General features: G+C 33.5%; 2 protein-coding genes across 3 annotated transcripts; both read right to left on the reverse strand.

The window, feature by feature from the left end:
* Positions 1-2,072: 2,072 nt before the first annotated feature.
* On the reverse strand, positions 2,073-2,914 carry LOC108858995 (pectinesterase inhibitor 1). The gene has a single exon (XM_018632834.2). It carries the CDS (start codon positions 2,912-2,914, stop codon positions 2,309-2,311), a length of 606 nt encoding a protein of 201 aa, XP_018488336.2. The 3' UTR covers positions 2,073-2,308.
* Positions 2,915-3,880: 966 nt separating this feature from the next.
* Positions 3,881-9,605, reverse strand: LOC108814646 (homeobox protein knotted-1-like 6). Of its 2 annotated transcripts, none has more exons than XM_018587274.2 (5): positions 9,068-9,605; positions 8,685-8,810; positions 8,457-8,595; positions 4,372-4,607; positions 3,881-4,284 (listed from the first exon to the last, which is right to left on the reverse strand). In XM_018587274.2, exons 1-5 carry the CDS (start codon positions 9,392-9,394, stop codon positions 4,126-4,128), a joined length of 987 nt encoding a protein of 328 aa, XP_018442776.2. In that variant the 5' UTR covers positions 9,395-9,605; the 3' UTR covers positions 3,881-4,125. The 2 variants fall into 2 exon arrangements, with proteins under 2 accessions (XP_018442776.2, XP_018442762.2); XM_018587260.2 differs by having other exon boundaries at positions 4,372-4,610.
* Positions 9,606-12,382: the final 2,777 nt, after the last annotated feature.

A 12,382-nucleotide genomic window follows, 5' to 3' on the forward strand; every position in this document is an offset into this window, starting at 1 on the left:
GTCAATTTTTGAGGTTTAAAAATTATTTTTGGACGATTTTAAACATTGGTTACATCCGATCTAAACCGAACTCGGAAGGAACCGAACCGAACTTGATCCGATAGTTAGTAAAATCCGAATGAAACTTCTGAGCATAACACCGAAAATCCGAATCACCTAGACTGATACCAAATGGGCCACTGAAGGCCTAGTCACCACCCACAAGATTAAGAACAAGAGACTTCAAATTCAAATTTAACAGGAACGTCGATATAGTGTTCAAAGATGCCAATAGAGAGAAGGGCACAATTAAGGTCAAGTTTGCTACACAGACGTTGCCTGGAAAACTGATCTACAAGCAGCGGGATTGACGTGGACGTTCATGGATCACAACGGGACTGAGATAAACAAAGGATCCCTCTTCCAAGCAAACGTCTCCTCTGCTCTGATGGCTGAAGCCCTAGCACTGCGATGTGCTCTCCTCCAAGCTTCTACCATCGGATACAACAACATCTGGCTATGCTCAGATTCACAAGTGCTGGTCACAGCAATCAATTTGAATCGACGATCGATAGAACTCTTCGGGGTGCTAGTGGACATCAATCGGATCATCTCATCGAACTTTTCTTTTGTTTATATTTCTTTTGTTTTTCGACGTTTCAATGGGCCTACCGATGCCCTGGCAAAATCTTGCCTTTGTATGAATTCCAATTTGGGCTTCTAGCCCATCTTACTTTCTAATTTAATTCCGCAGTTGATAAAAAAAAGGTCAAGTTTCCTTATTTGGAACAAACGGTGACCAAAACACCAAGCATTGGTCAAGATGGGCCATTCAACAACATTATCATCCACGCCTAAAAAGAGAAGTCCATGTTGTAGTATAAGGTCTCATATTCAACTTAAACACAACAAGAAAGACTTTTCTTTTGTGGAGACTTAAGTTATTCGAGATGCTTCTATCCCTAGTCAATAGTCATAAAAAAAATTATAAATTTAATTATATTACTTCCTCTCGGGGTTCATTAAAAGAAAAAAGCAAAACATAAGTTATAACTTTCTTTCAAAACTCGTTATATTATTATTATTTATTTTTTTTTTTTGACAACAATGTACTACTCTAACGTGCATCTCTTCACCTGTGCATCTCTTCCTCCAAATAAAAGCCATTCAAAATCAATAAAGTATGTAGTATGGCTGTGGTTAAATGTTTTTCATTCTTTTTATTTAACTTTCGGATATCCCAGACATGTGAATTATACCCTGTTCTAAAACTCGGGCGAGTTGCCGAGTACGCGGCCGCGTTTGCGCAAACCGGAGCCCCGCCGTGGCGAATTGAAGCTGTTCGGAAGTATAACGCGGACGATCGAGTAAAGTCCGAGTTAACCGCTTTATTGCAGAAATCGGCGAATTATTAAAGAAACTCGTTCTTTGAATTTCAGAAAACTTGTATAATTTGGTTTTAAAATCATATGCTGAGGTCAAGATATGCTATTAGTAGTGAAAACCTAAAGAAAACAAGTAAATACAAGCCATTATAGTGGGAAAAAAAAGTCTGAGATGAAATACATATTTTCAGATCTACGAACACAGGAAGAAGATGGGGACAAAACAGTCTTTTAGTGTTCACTAAAAACAAAACGAGTAAAAGTAACAATAAAAACATGGTTTGTGGTTCGAAACCGGGACCTCCAGTTGAGTTAGTGAGCTCAAGCCAGTAGACCACTACGAATTCTTATGTACTTTTACATATGATAATATATATCTGATAAAACTGTACAAAATTAATCCCCGCGTAATCCCCGAATAATCCCCGATTTTCTCTCAACTAGCTAGGCGCAGATCGGCCGCACGCGTTACGCCTAGCGCAATTTCAAACAGGGGAATTATACATAAGTAGTTAAGCAGGTTGCAAAAACCCGAAACGTGTTGGCGTAGTAATCTCGTCCCACTATCAGTCGACCATAATATTTTACACTTTTACAGATTTATAAACTATAACAGAAGGAGATAAAAGAGAAGTGTGACCTAACTAATATTATACACATATACACGTGACTGAAACAGAAGTTGACATGTTTTTTTTTTTTTGCGCTAAAGTGAAGTTGACATGTTTGAAATTAGAATTGAATTAGAACCCAATGTCCAAACGTTTTCCATCTACATATACACAAGATCTCCGTCCTCTTTTTTCATTTTTCCTTCTATTTTTTCTTTCAACTAATGTGAAATAAATCAAACTGAAGAAAAAATACAAATAAATAAACCCGTACAATCAAATGATATATATATAGTATTTCTTGCCCCGAAATTCCCCGTTCTCCTTAATAAATCATAGTTTAACGATGGTAGAAAGTGCCAAACAATTATCAGCCATTTTATACAAAACGCCTGCTGATTTATAGAAGACGCTAATAACCTCACCAGCTTCCTTCATTGCATCACTGCAAGTATCGTAGTCCGTCAATGCAGCGCTAAGGTTCATATTGAGGCTAAAACCATCATTCTCCTGTATGTTCTTAAGGGCCTTGTCCAAGTTGTCAAACGCGCTACCGAAGGTGGACAAACAAACCGCAACTCCCCCGTTACCTTTCGGCTCTTTCTTGGCCATATCTTTAGCTTGCATCGTCCGCTTCATTAGTTCTTTTATGGCCATATCCGTCGCTGCGTTCACATTGGTTTGACCCTTAATGGTGCGTCTGCACAATTTTGGATAATCAGCCACCGTGCAGGGGTCACCGAGAGAAAGCTTCAACGCTTGGCTTGAGGCAACGAGGAGGAGGAAGGTCGTCCCGAGGAGGGTCATAAGGGAATTGATTGACATTGTGCGTGTAGTATAAACACGGAAACGTATATATACTGTATGAGTATATGTATATATATATATATCTACGTTCTTGTGTTTTGTGTTTATGCTTGAACACCGATTAGGTTTCATGAAGAGGAAGGATTTGAGTTTTATATGCGCATGTTAAAATTGGTTATATTTAGTAAGATTTTGAGTACATTGACACCGATGAATAAAACAAGAAAAGATCTATTTTGGTATGTTTGTTAGTTTAGGTATGGTAATCGTTATTGTCTTCTTGTTCTATTTAGGGTGAAAATTCATGATCTGTCATAAATGGAGCTTTTTCTGTGAAACTGAGTTGAGTTTCTGTTACATATACAGTGTTATATATCAAGTTGCGAATATATATACATGGAGTTTGTATCAGGTGGCTAACAAACAGATGTTACAAACAAGACCCAAACGAAGAGTGTGAATTTTGTGCTTGATTCTTGGTGTTGAAGTGCCATCGCAATGCTATTCGTTTATCTCACAGCGACCATATTCTCCATGAAATACCTATAATCTCATAATGGTTAAGCCAGCTTCTAAACAAGAGCCTCTAGTTATAGAGATTGTATTCATGTATATTGTTGCCTATATATACAAACTTACAAAGAGTAGAGTCTTAACCCTATAGAGTTTATGTCTATATAATTACAATATAATGGTTATCAATATAATGGTTCTTCTCCAAAAAGAACAATTCGAACTTCCAACCATCCCTTCACGAAATGGTACAAAGACGTTTCAGCAGAATTAAACATTATGAAAACACAAATATGATATACAATAGTGGCATATGCTATGGAAAAAAACAAGCCTGGCCGCTGATTAACGGATCATGTTTGTTTGTTTCCAATTACACGCATTGGGTCAAATCTAGTTAGAGTCTGGTAAGTGGGCTGAGATTGGTCGAATAATTATCATGAGAACCAACTTAAAATTTATTCGGCCTAATAATAATTTGAGAGCCCAACAAATTTTAAACAAATATGGTGACTGGATGTAGTAGACGTTGAATGTCACAAGTTTCCAAATCCTTAGAATTTAGAAGAAACCAAATCTCAGAAGAAACCAAAGTAGTTCATTATTGTTATTGTTATAAATATATAACCTTTTTATTCACCGATAATAATAGTTACAAAGCATTGATGGGCTTGTCCCTTTGTCCTTTCCTACACGTGACTGAGTAAAATAACCATTCATGTACCCATTTTTTTTTTGTCGGCATAGCAAAGTAGAATTTATACGAAGGAAACATGTCAATAACACCCCCATTTCTTTTCTTTTTAGTCCAACGTTAAATACCGTAATTTTCATTCCTCGGTAAAGAATGATCCACTAGAGTCGTCCATCATCGCAAAAGGCATATTCTCTGACGGCTTCCAATGACGTTTTCTTTGGTTTATAAACCAGTTGTTGATCTGTTTCTGGTCTAAACCCGTTGCATCAGCTAAAGCTATCTTATCCCCTTCCTGTACACATTCACATGATATCTATAACCACCCCTATTTAAATATATATAGTTGTAATTATGGTTAGCATAAGATGTTTTGGCTTACAGTAGGGTAAGGCCACTTATAATGAACATTCCACCAATCGAGTAGAGCTTGCCTTGCTTCCTTCGGTAGCTTTCCTTTCTTCTTCTTCTTTGAAAACTCCAGCTTTAAAGAGCTTATACGGCTCCCGAATTTGCGAAGTAGCCTGTCCTTGAGATCACGGTCTTCGCATATTTGTTTCCCATCTTGTAATATCTCATCGCCTCCATTCAGTTCCTCGTCGGATGAAACTGCACCATCTTCTACACATGCAAAATGGATAGTCAATCAGTAATTTTTATGACGTGAAACACATATCACATTCACGTAAATATTAATGGTTAGAGAAAGTTAGTAGACAACTGACGGAAAACAACGAACATGGAAACAAATAAATTAATAACTCCGAAGTTAGAGCTGGCTTCTCGGCTAAACGGCTAAGTGGCTCAACAACAAGAGAGGGCAAAACTGGAAAAGAAGAGAGAATTTAATTTCCAGGGCGCACACGATTGCTGAGTGCAGCAGTAAAACAAAACCGCCGCAGTGAATAGTTACCTCCATTGTCATTGTGCAGTAGAGAGGACTAATAGTCTTGTCTCCACGAGGACACATCCCCACACTTACCCTACTCCACCATCCAATTCAAAGACGACACGTGTACACACTTAATACATGTTCTGTGAACCCCCGGAAATTACGCTTCATCTCACATTTATGTTCTTCTCTCCACACAACACCCCAAAACCCAAACCTCACTTTCACTTTTTTCTCTCTCTCTTTTTAATAAGTTAGCACATTTATATATACACGCCCCAACGACCCTACTGACCCACTTACCCAGAGAGCTTCCTGACATGAAACTCCACCCCAAAAGATGATTCAAGAAACATTACCTGATTTCATAATAGTTTTGACTGTGTGACAGAGCGATTGAGTCCGAGAAAGCAACCGTAGTTACTCCCGAATTAAAAGAGTTCACCTTCAGTCAGTCGTGCACAAACAAAATAGTGAACTAACCTTTTTTTTTTTTGGCACACAAATAGTGAACTAACCTAATACATAGTATTACATACACACAATATTGGAGAAAGTATATATTAAAACAGGTAATCCGCTCTTGACCAAAAAAAAAGTAATCCGCTCATCCTCAATTAAGATTAATATCCAAGTTTGCACAGCAAATAAGTAAAAAAATTAGTAATTGAACATATTCAGTCCACAGATCTTTTCCAAAGAAGGGCAAAGCATGCATTGGGTAACATACCCTACAAAGTCATCTAACGCAATGCTAAAGATATCACAAAAAAATGTCAAAAGAATTATACAGAGGGCCATGTCAATCAGGAACACTTAGAACACGGGCTGATCACAGGACTATCAGAGAGAAACCATTAAGGCTCATATTCTATACACATACATGTTAATGAGGTTAATAGTTAAATGACAGAAAGCTAGTGTGGAATTACATTAGTACATTTTCAGGTATGCATTGACTGCTTGTAAAATAGGGTTTGACCAAAGAAGGGGTAACATGCAAATAAGTAGACACGTGCAAGTAGCGTGCCTCAGAGAGACATAATACGACCCACCAAGGGAACAACGCCACCAGAGGAAATGACGACCACTACTTACTATACGCAAAAGAGTTGAGAAAGATAGAGAAGCATAGTCACATTCTTATAGATGATTTGATTGGGGTGTAGAGAACCCTATGTCTCCTTTTTCTACTTTATTAAATTTTTAACCAAAACAAAAACAAAATCTTAGGAGAAAGGTAAGTGGGGTCAATGGTGGGAGATCACTAGCGGAATACACGGGAGTCCATGTGACTCTCAACCTTTAACTTTAAAGCTTATCATGCAGTATGCTCCTCTTTTCTCATTGCAATATTCTGCTCTTCTAGATCATATATGCAAAACATCTATGATGTTGCATGCAACCTTAGTAACGATAGTAATCCGAACATAAGAGAAATGTTGACCCCAGAGAAGTCAATAAGACACCATCCTCTACCATCAAGCTAAATGATCACTATATTAGCTAAATACTAGACAAAAGAATATGCAACTTTGTTTCAGCTAGTCCAGAGAAAGGACGAGACAACAACATGAAGACAACATGAATATGTAGCCTAATAGTTTGTACTAGTTGTGTAAGAATATGTTAAATCAACTTCGGGGAACTACGGATTGGTTGTATTACTAAACTGACTAACATGAGAGTAACGTGACTCACTTATCTAAGAAACTAGTACATCACATCTAAACCAAACCAAATTGTTTTTTTTTAGTTTATGATTCATTCAGGTGCCTACAAAAGAACTGGATTCTTCAAAAAAAGAAGGTTAAAAGCTCACAGCTAATTAAAAAAAGAGAGAGAGAGAGAGAGATCAGATCGTCGAAAAGGCAAGATGTACTTTGAACAATTTTAAAAATAATTAATCACAAACATTCGCCCACCATTGGCAACCTGCAGTGATCCATTTATCAACCTTTTCCAGTTGATTCTACGCAAAATCCGATTAATTAATAAAAATACGTTGAAATGTTATATCAGCAGTGTTTTTCCACAATAAACAATACAACCCAAGTACAAGTAAAACTGCATTAGAGATCTACCACGACAAGGAAAACCCTGCAAAGCTGGAAAAGTCCACCGCTTGACTTCTTTACAGCTAGTTCTTTCAGGTGGAATTTCAAACAAGTTCGATTAAAATATCTAATACATTATCAGCAATTACACTAATGGATCAGTTAATTTGTTAATGGCCACAAAAATGAATTCTGCTAATAGCATTTGGAAGGAATTTAAAAATTTGAAGCCGTAGTCGAGTAAAAAGAAATTTTAAATTTTTTTTTTTACAAATTTGGGGAGTTTATATACGTATAATTTTTTTCACGCGAATATTTCGTTCCTGTCTGCTATATCTAAGAACCGTAGAACACATTAAGCAAACACACACAAAAATGCATTTCTCTAAAGCGTTTCATTCGTATAACATAAACCTTTCTATCATTTTTATTCAAAAACATAAACCTAAAATCCATTGAAATGAGCAACTTAACTCGCATGTTAGTAGTAAGTCCAACAAGACGCCAAAGAGTTTAACATATGAAATGCAGATAAGACCAGACACTTGTCAATGACACCACTTCCGATGATCAACAAAAATCTACATGGGGTTTGTTTTCAGATCATTGGAACTTGAACTAGACCAGAGTCAAGTATATTCATTAGAAATAGTAGGAGAGTGTGGGGTAAATACTTTTCCTTTCTGAAGACAAATGAATGTGATGAAAATATTGTTATCCTTCCACTAATTCAGAAGTTATCTGTGAGTCAGCATGAAAAGTGTTTTATTGCTAAGAAAATAGTAGTTGGTTATCCAGTGAGAGAAAATGGCAGTAAACAAAGCTTTAATCATGATCTAAACGAGAGGTTAAGCAAATCAACAAAAAAATATTGGTAACTAAAAGGCCATGACTAGGTTTTCTGTCGATGGGTTTTCACGGGAAAAGCAACAAGTTGGAGAGAAAAAAAATACTAATATTTCAGTACGCAACAAGACTCTGAAACGTCAAAATCAGAATCTCTACCGCAAAAGTTTATTACTTCCAAGATCATTTTTCTTTCTGACATGGAAAGAAAAGAAAAAAAAGTATAAATTTTTTAAAATGTATGATTTATACAAAGATGAACAAGAGATAATTGAGTTAGGAAAGGCCACCTCAACACATTAAAATTAAAACTAAGATAATTACCACAAAACTGTTCCAATGCAATTAGACACTAAACCACGAACTATGAAGCAGTCCAAACACATAAACACACACAAAACAGAAAGGAAAGTGGCTGTGGAGATTAAAGGTGTGATTCAGTCACTCAAAAATCTCCCACAAAACTTAGGGTTTTATATTTTTTTAAAAAAATTGTACTCTCACTTCAAAACCTAGGGTTCTTGAAATCATTAAGCTCCCAATAACATACTTATATATCCTTCTTGGTTAGTGTGGTAAATTACTGTAACAAATTAAGACACACAGATCGAGAAAAGCACATCACTCAGAGACTAAACACCCAAATCGAACAACTGAACCAGAGAGACATACCCGAAAGACCTCTGGCGGACTCTACACCAGTGCATAGGTTCCGTAGCTGCATCTCGATTTTGTTCAAGAAGGTCGTAGCCTCATCAAACGGCCTCGCGAGATCCGACTTGTATTTCACCAATATATCGCAATACGTTTCCTGGAAAATCTCACCAACCCATAGATTTTTCTTAAGTAAAAAAAAAACAAAATCCCAATTACGAGAAAGAGTGCGAGATAGATAGAGACCATGAATTCATCAAGCTCAGGATCAGCTCCGAAGCAAGAAGACGACGGGACAACGTTTTGCTTATGCAAATGACTCTCCCGTTGAATCTCCTCCAGTAGACACGCTATCTCCGGCGGGGCTCCGACCTGCTTAAAGTTGTATAAAAAAAAAGATTTTAAGAATATTATTACCAAACATATTGTTTTGTTTCTCCTTCGTCTTAACCATATGGTGTTTTTTTCCCTTGATGAAAACAAGAAGCAGCCTAGAATTTTCTAGTGACGCATTCAAGAACGATGAAGATGATCAAAGTTCTTGCCCTCGTGAGCACAAAAACTAAAGAGACAAAACATACAGAACGCAAAAATCCCATGAACAGTGAACTGGAGAGTAATAAAATCACCTTCTGGCAATCGATGTAAGCCTGGAGTAACCGAGGATACAAAGGATGACCAGCGATCTTCGCCTTGATTACACCGAAAGAGACGTTATCATCGTTTCTTGGGATCTCTGGAGCGATCGACGCAGCCTCAGACGACAAAGCGGAGGCGGCTGCTGAGAGTAGCTCGTCGGATCCAAAAACATCAGAGACACGATTCTCTGCGGCGGAGGAGCAAAGAAGGGTTTGGTAATCAGAAGGAAACATGAGATTATCCGGTGACATCATAAGCACCGCCTTATCTGATGAGTAATCACCGTCGGTTGGATGAAAACCGTACATTCCATCCATCGCCGGTAAGAACTAACGTCTTCTTTCACGGTTCTTTTCACTGTAGTAGAACAACGAAATAATCGATGTAGAACTGTATGAAACCTTTGGCTTAGCAAAAACTTTGCAATTGTAGTACAAATAATATTTCTATGGAAGTGTTTTTGTGTTGGGAAGAGAGAGAGAAAGAAGGTGAAGGAGTGGAGGCAGGGATCATATTTTCTTTTGGCAAAAAAAATACACAAATAAATAAAAGGTAGTGGAGAAATAATTTAAAATGTAAATTACGAGAAAGGACATATAAGCAGCTGGCTATAGGGCTCAAGCTTGAGGCTTTTCTTCGTATAGTTCGAGATAAGGCCTTCCCAACTTATCTGTTAATTTTTCTACTGTTACGTAGTATTATGCCATATTCCATCATTTGCAACATGAGGAAATTTGAACATCTTTTGGTTTTCAATTGAACTGGAGTTTGATCCGTGCGTCTGTACCTGAACGTATATTATTTTTATTCTAAAAAATCAAATTAAGATTATTATGGTTTTTAGTTGTGTTTGCATTGTGTTAATATATTATTCTTAGATATTTAAGCAAACAAATTGATATCGAATGATTTAAAAATTGAACTAACCAATTGGATCAGTTCAATCATGACTTCTTTAAGCTAAATCCATGTTGTTTCTAAAACAGATTTGTGTTGACCCAATAAAATTAACAAAAACTGTTAGAACTGTTAGAATAGATGTCTGATTTTGTTGAAAATCTCAATTTATACTAGAATGATTGTTCTTCTGGTGAGTGTGCATCAAATATAGTTTCTTTACTTTCAATGCATATTTTATTTGTTTGAGTTTATTATAAGAATGGATATATTGATAGTTAAAGTGAAGAAGAAAACTTTGTTGTGTAAAAAAAATTAAAAATGTTTTTTTTGATAATAAAAAAATTAAAAATGTTAGAATATTTTACATGATGTAATGATAAAATAGAGAAGAAGAGAAAACGTGAATAGGTGGATGGTGCTTACAGAAGAAAATTATTTATTATTATTTAGTTTTTCAATATCTCTATAATATTATTTGAGAAGTCAGTTTCCTATGTGTCGTGCTCACGTTAATTCTCACGATGGTTGATTACATTGATACCCTTAATGAATTTAAAATATTACATTTAAATACTATTATTGAATTTTTATTTAGTTTCCTTTTTAAAATTTTCCAAATAACATATATAATAAAAAGGAAAAAATTCATAAAATTAAAGAAAAAATTCAAAAACGAAAATATTTGTGTATATAATATGATTTCATTAAAAAAGAAAAGTTCACAAAACAGAAATATTCCATTTAAAAATATTTTTAATAACAAAATATATTTTTGAAGTAATAAAATATTTCTTTATATCTCTATTTTCTTAAATAAAAATATATATTTGTATATAATGTGATTTCATAAAACAAAATTCACACAGATAATTTTGATATTAGAAAAAAGAAATATTATTTCTTTTAAAACATAATTTTAAACAATACAAAAATATATTTTAGAGTAAAAGATATAATTATTATATACATAACTATTTGCTTAGATGATTACATAAAATAATTTAAGTAACCCAAACTAATATGTGTTTGATTGACACAAAAATAGTTTATAATTAATTAGTATTATTGAATTTTTTTTTATTTTTTTTCACATATTTATTTGACTATAATATCTTTAAACTACAGCAAAAATGTTTTTTTATAAATTATATCTTATTTATATAAAAAGATTTCTAAAATATTAATTGTGTAATTTGGAATAAGACATTTTAGTTTATTTTTTTATTTTATTATAAGAACAATATATCTTAAGTTATACATAATCTTCCTCAAATATATTTACATCCAAGACAACAATCAACGTAAATGTAAATAAGAAAATAGTCATAATTTTAATATATTTAATATAAAATATTATAATTTAATTCAGAGAAATAGATGCAATCCAATATACCCAAATGATAACTAAATCAACTGTAAAAACAAAAAAAATCGATTAGATATAACATATCTAAAATCATATGTCTAATTAAAGTAAAATAATATTATTAATATAACTTATGCATACAAATTATAAATTAATTTTAAATTAAAAGTGAATAACAATTAATTATTATAGTATATTTTCTTATAAATATTTATACCCGTGCATGAGCACGGGAAAATCACCTAGTTCTAATACTATAAACTGTAGAATTTTTTAATAGATTTATAATTTTATATATACATATGAACTTATATTACCATATACATATTTACAAAATATTATTATTAAAACCTAGTTGAACTTGACATATTAGCGTTTGAAGAAAATTATTATTAAAATATTCCAACAAAATTGATTTTAATGAAACCAAGCTTACTTATTATATTAAATAACGTTTAAAAATTATTATTTGGATTTCTATGAAACAATGCTTACGTAGTTTAATAGAAAACTAGACCTTGACCCGCCCGACCGGGCGGGTATTTATTTTATGTTTTTATCTTTTTATTTATGTTAGATTATGTATTTGTAATATTTAAATACAAATTTAAATTGATAATTAATCTTTTACATTTATAATAAAAACTAAAGTTAAAATTATAAGTTTAAAAAAATATTATGATACAAAATTTTAAGTTTCCAAACAAAAATAATATAGGAGTGGATCATTTTTTCCAATTCCAAAATCTTAGCATCCCTTAAAACAAATAAAATAAATTTATAAATACATAAAATATATAAACATATTTAGAAATATAATTTATATTAAAATAAATTTATTAAAGAAAAATAATCTTGCGTTGTTGTTGTTTATTTCTATAGCTTGACCCGTGACTGTATAAAAAAGTTTCAGCATAAATATTTCTTTTCACTTTAAATTTTTTTTGTACTAATAGTATAATATATATATATATATATATATATATATTTGATTTATATTTGTAAATTAAAATGTATTACATAATTTTGATATAACATT

Source organism: Raphanus sativus, chromosome 1, assembly GCF_000801105.2.
Source record: "Raphanus sativus cultivar WK10039 chromosome 1, ASM80110v3, whole genome shotgun sequence".
Taxonomy (NCBI): domain Eukaryota; kingdom Viridiplantae; phylum Streptophyta; class Magnoliopsida; order Brassicales; family Brassicaceae; genus Raphanus; species Raphanus sativus.

Bases quoted from the DNA above. Each gene is read 5' to 3' on its own strand.
- LOC108858995 (XM_018632834.2), bottom strand. From the start codon at position 2,914: ATGAAACCTAATCGGTGTTCAAGCATAAACACAAAACACAAGAACGTA.
- LOC108814646 (XM_018587260.2), bottom strand. From the start codon at position 9,394: ATGGATGGAATGTACGGTTTTCATCCAACCGACGGTGATTACTCATCA. The intron at 8,596-8,684 runs GTCTCTATCTAT...GAGATTTTCCAG, and splicing joins CTGAGCTTGATGAATTCATG to GAAACGTATTGCGATATATT. The intron at 4,611-8,456 runs GTATGTCTCTCT...TTGCATGTGTAG, and splicing joins GTCCGCCAGAGGTCTTTCGG to AAGATGGTGCAGTTTCATCC.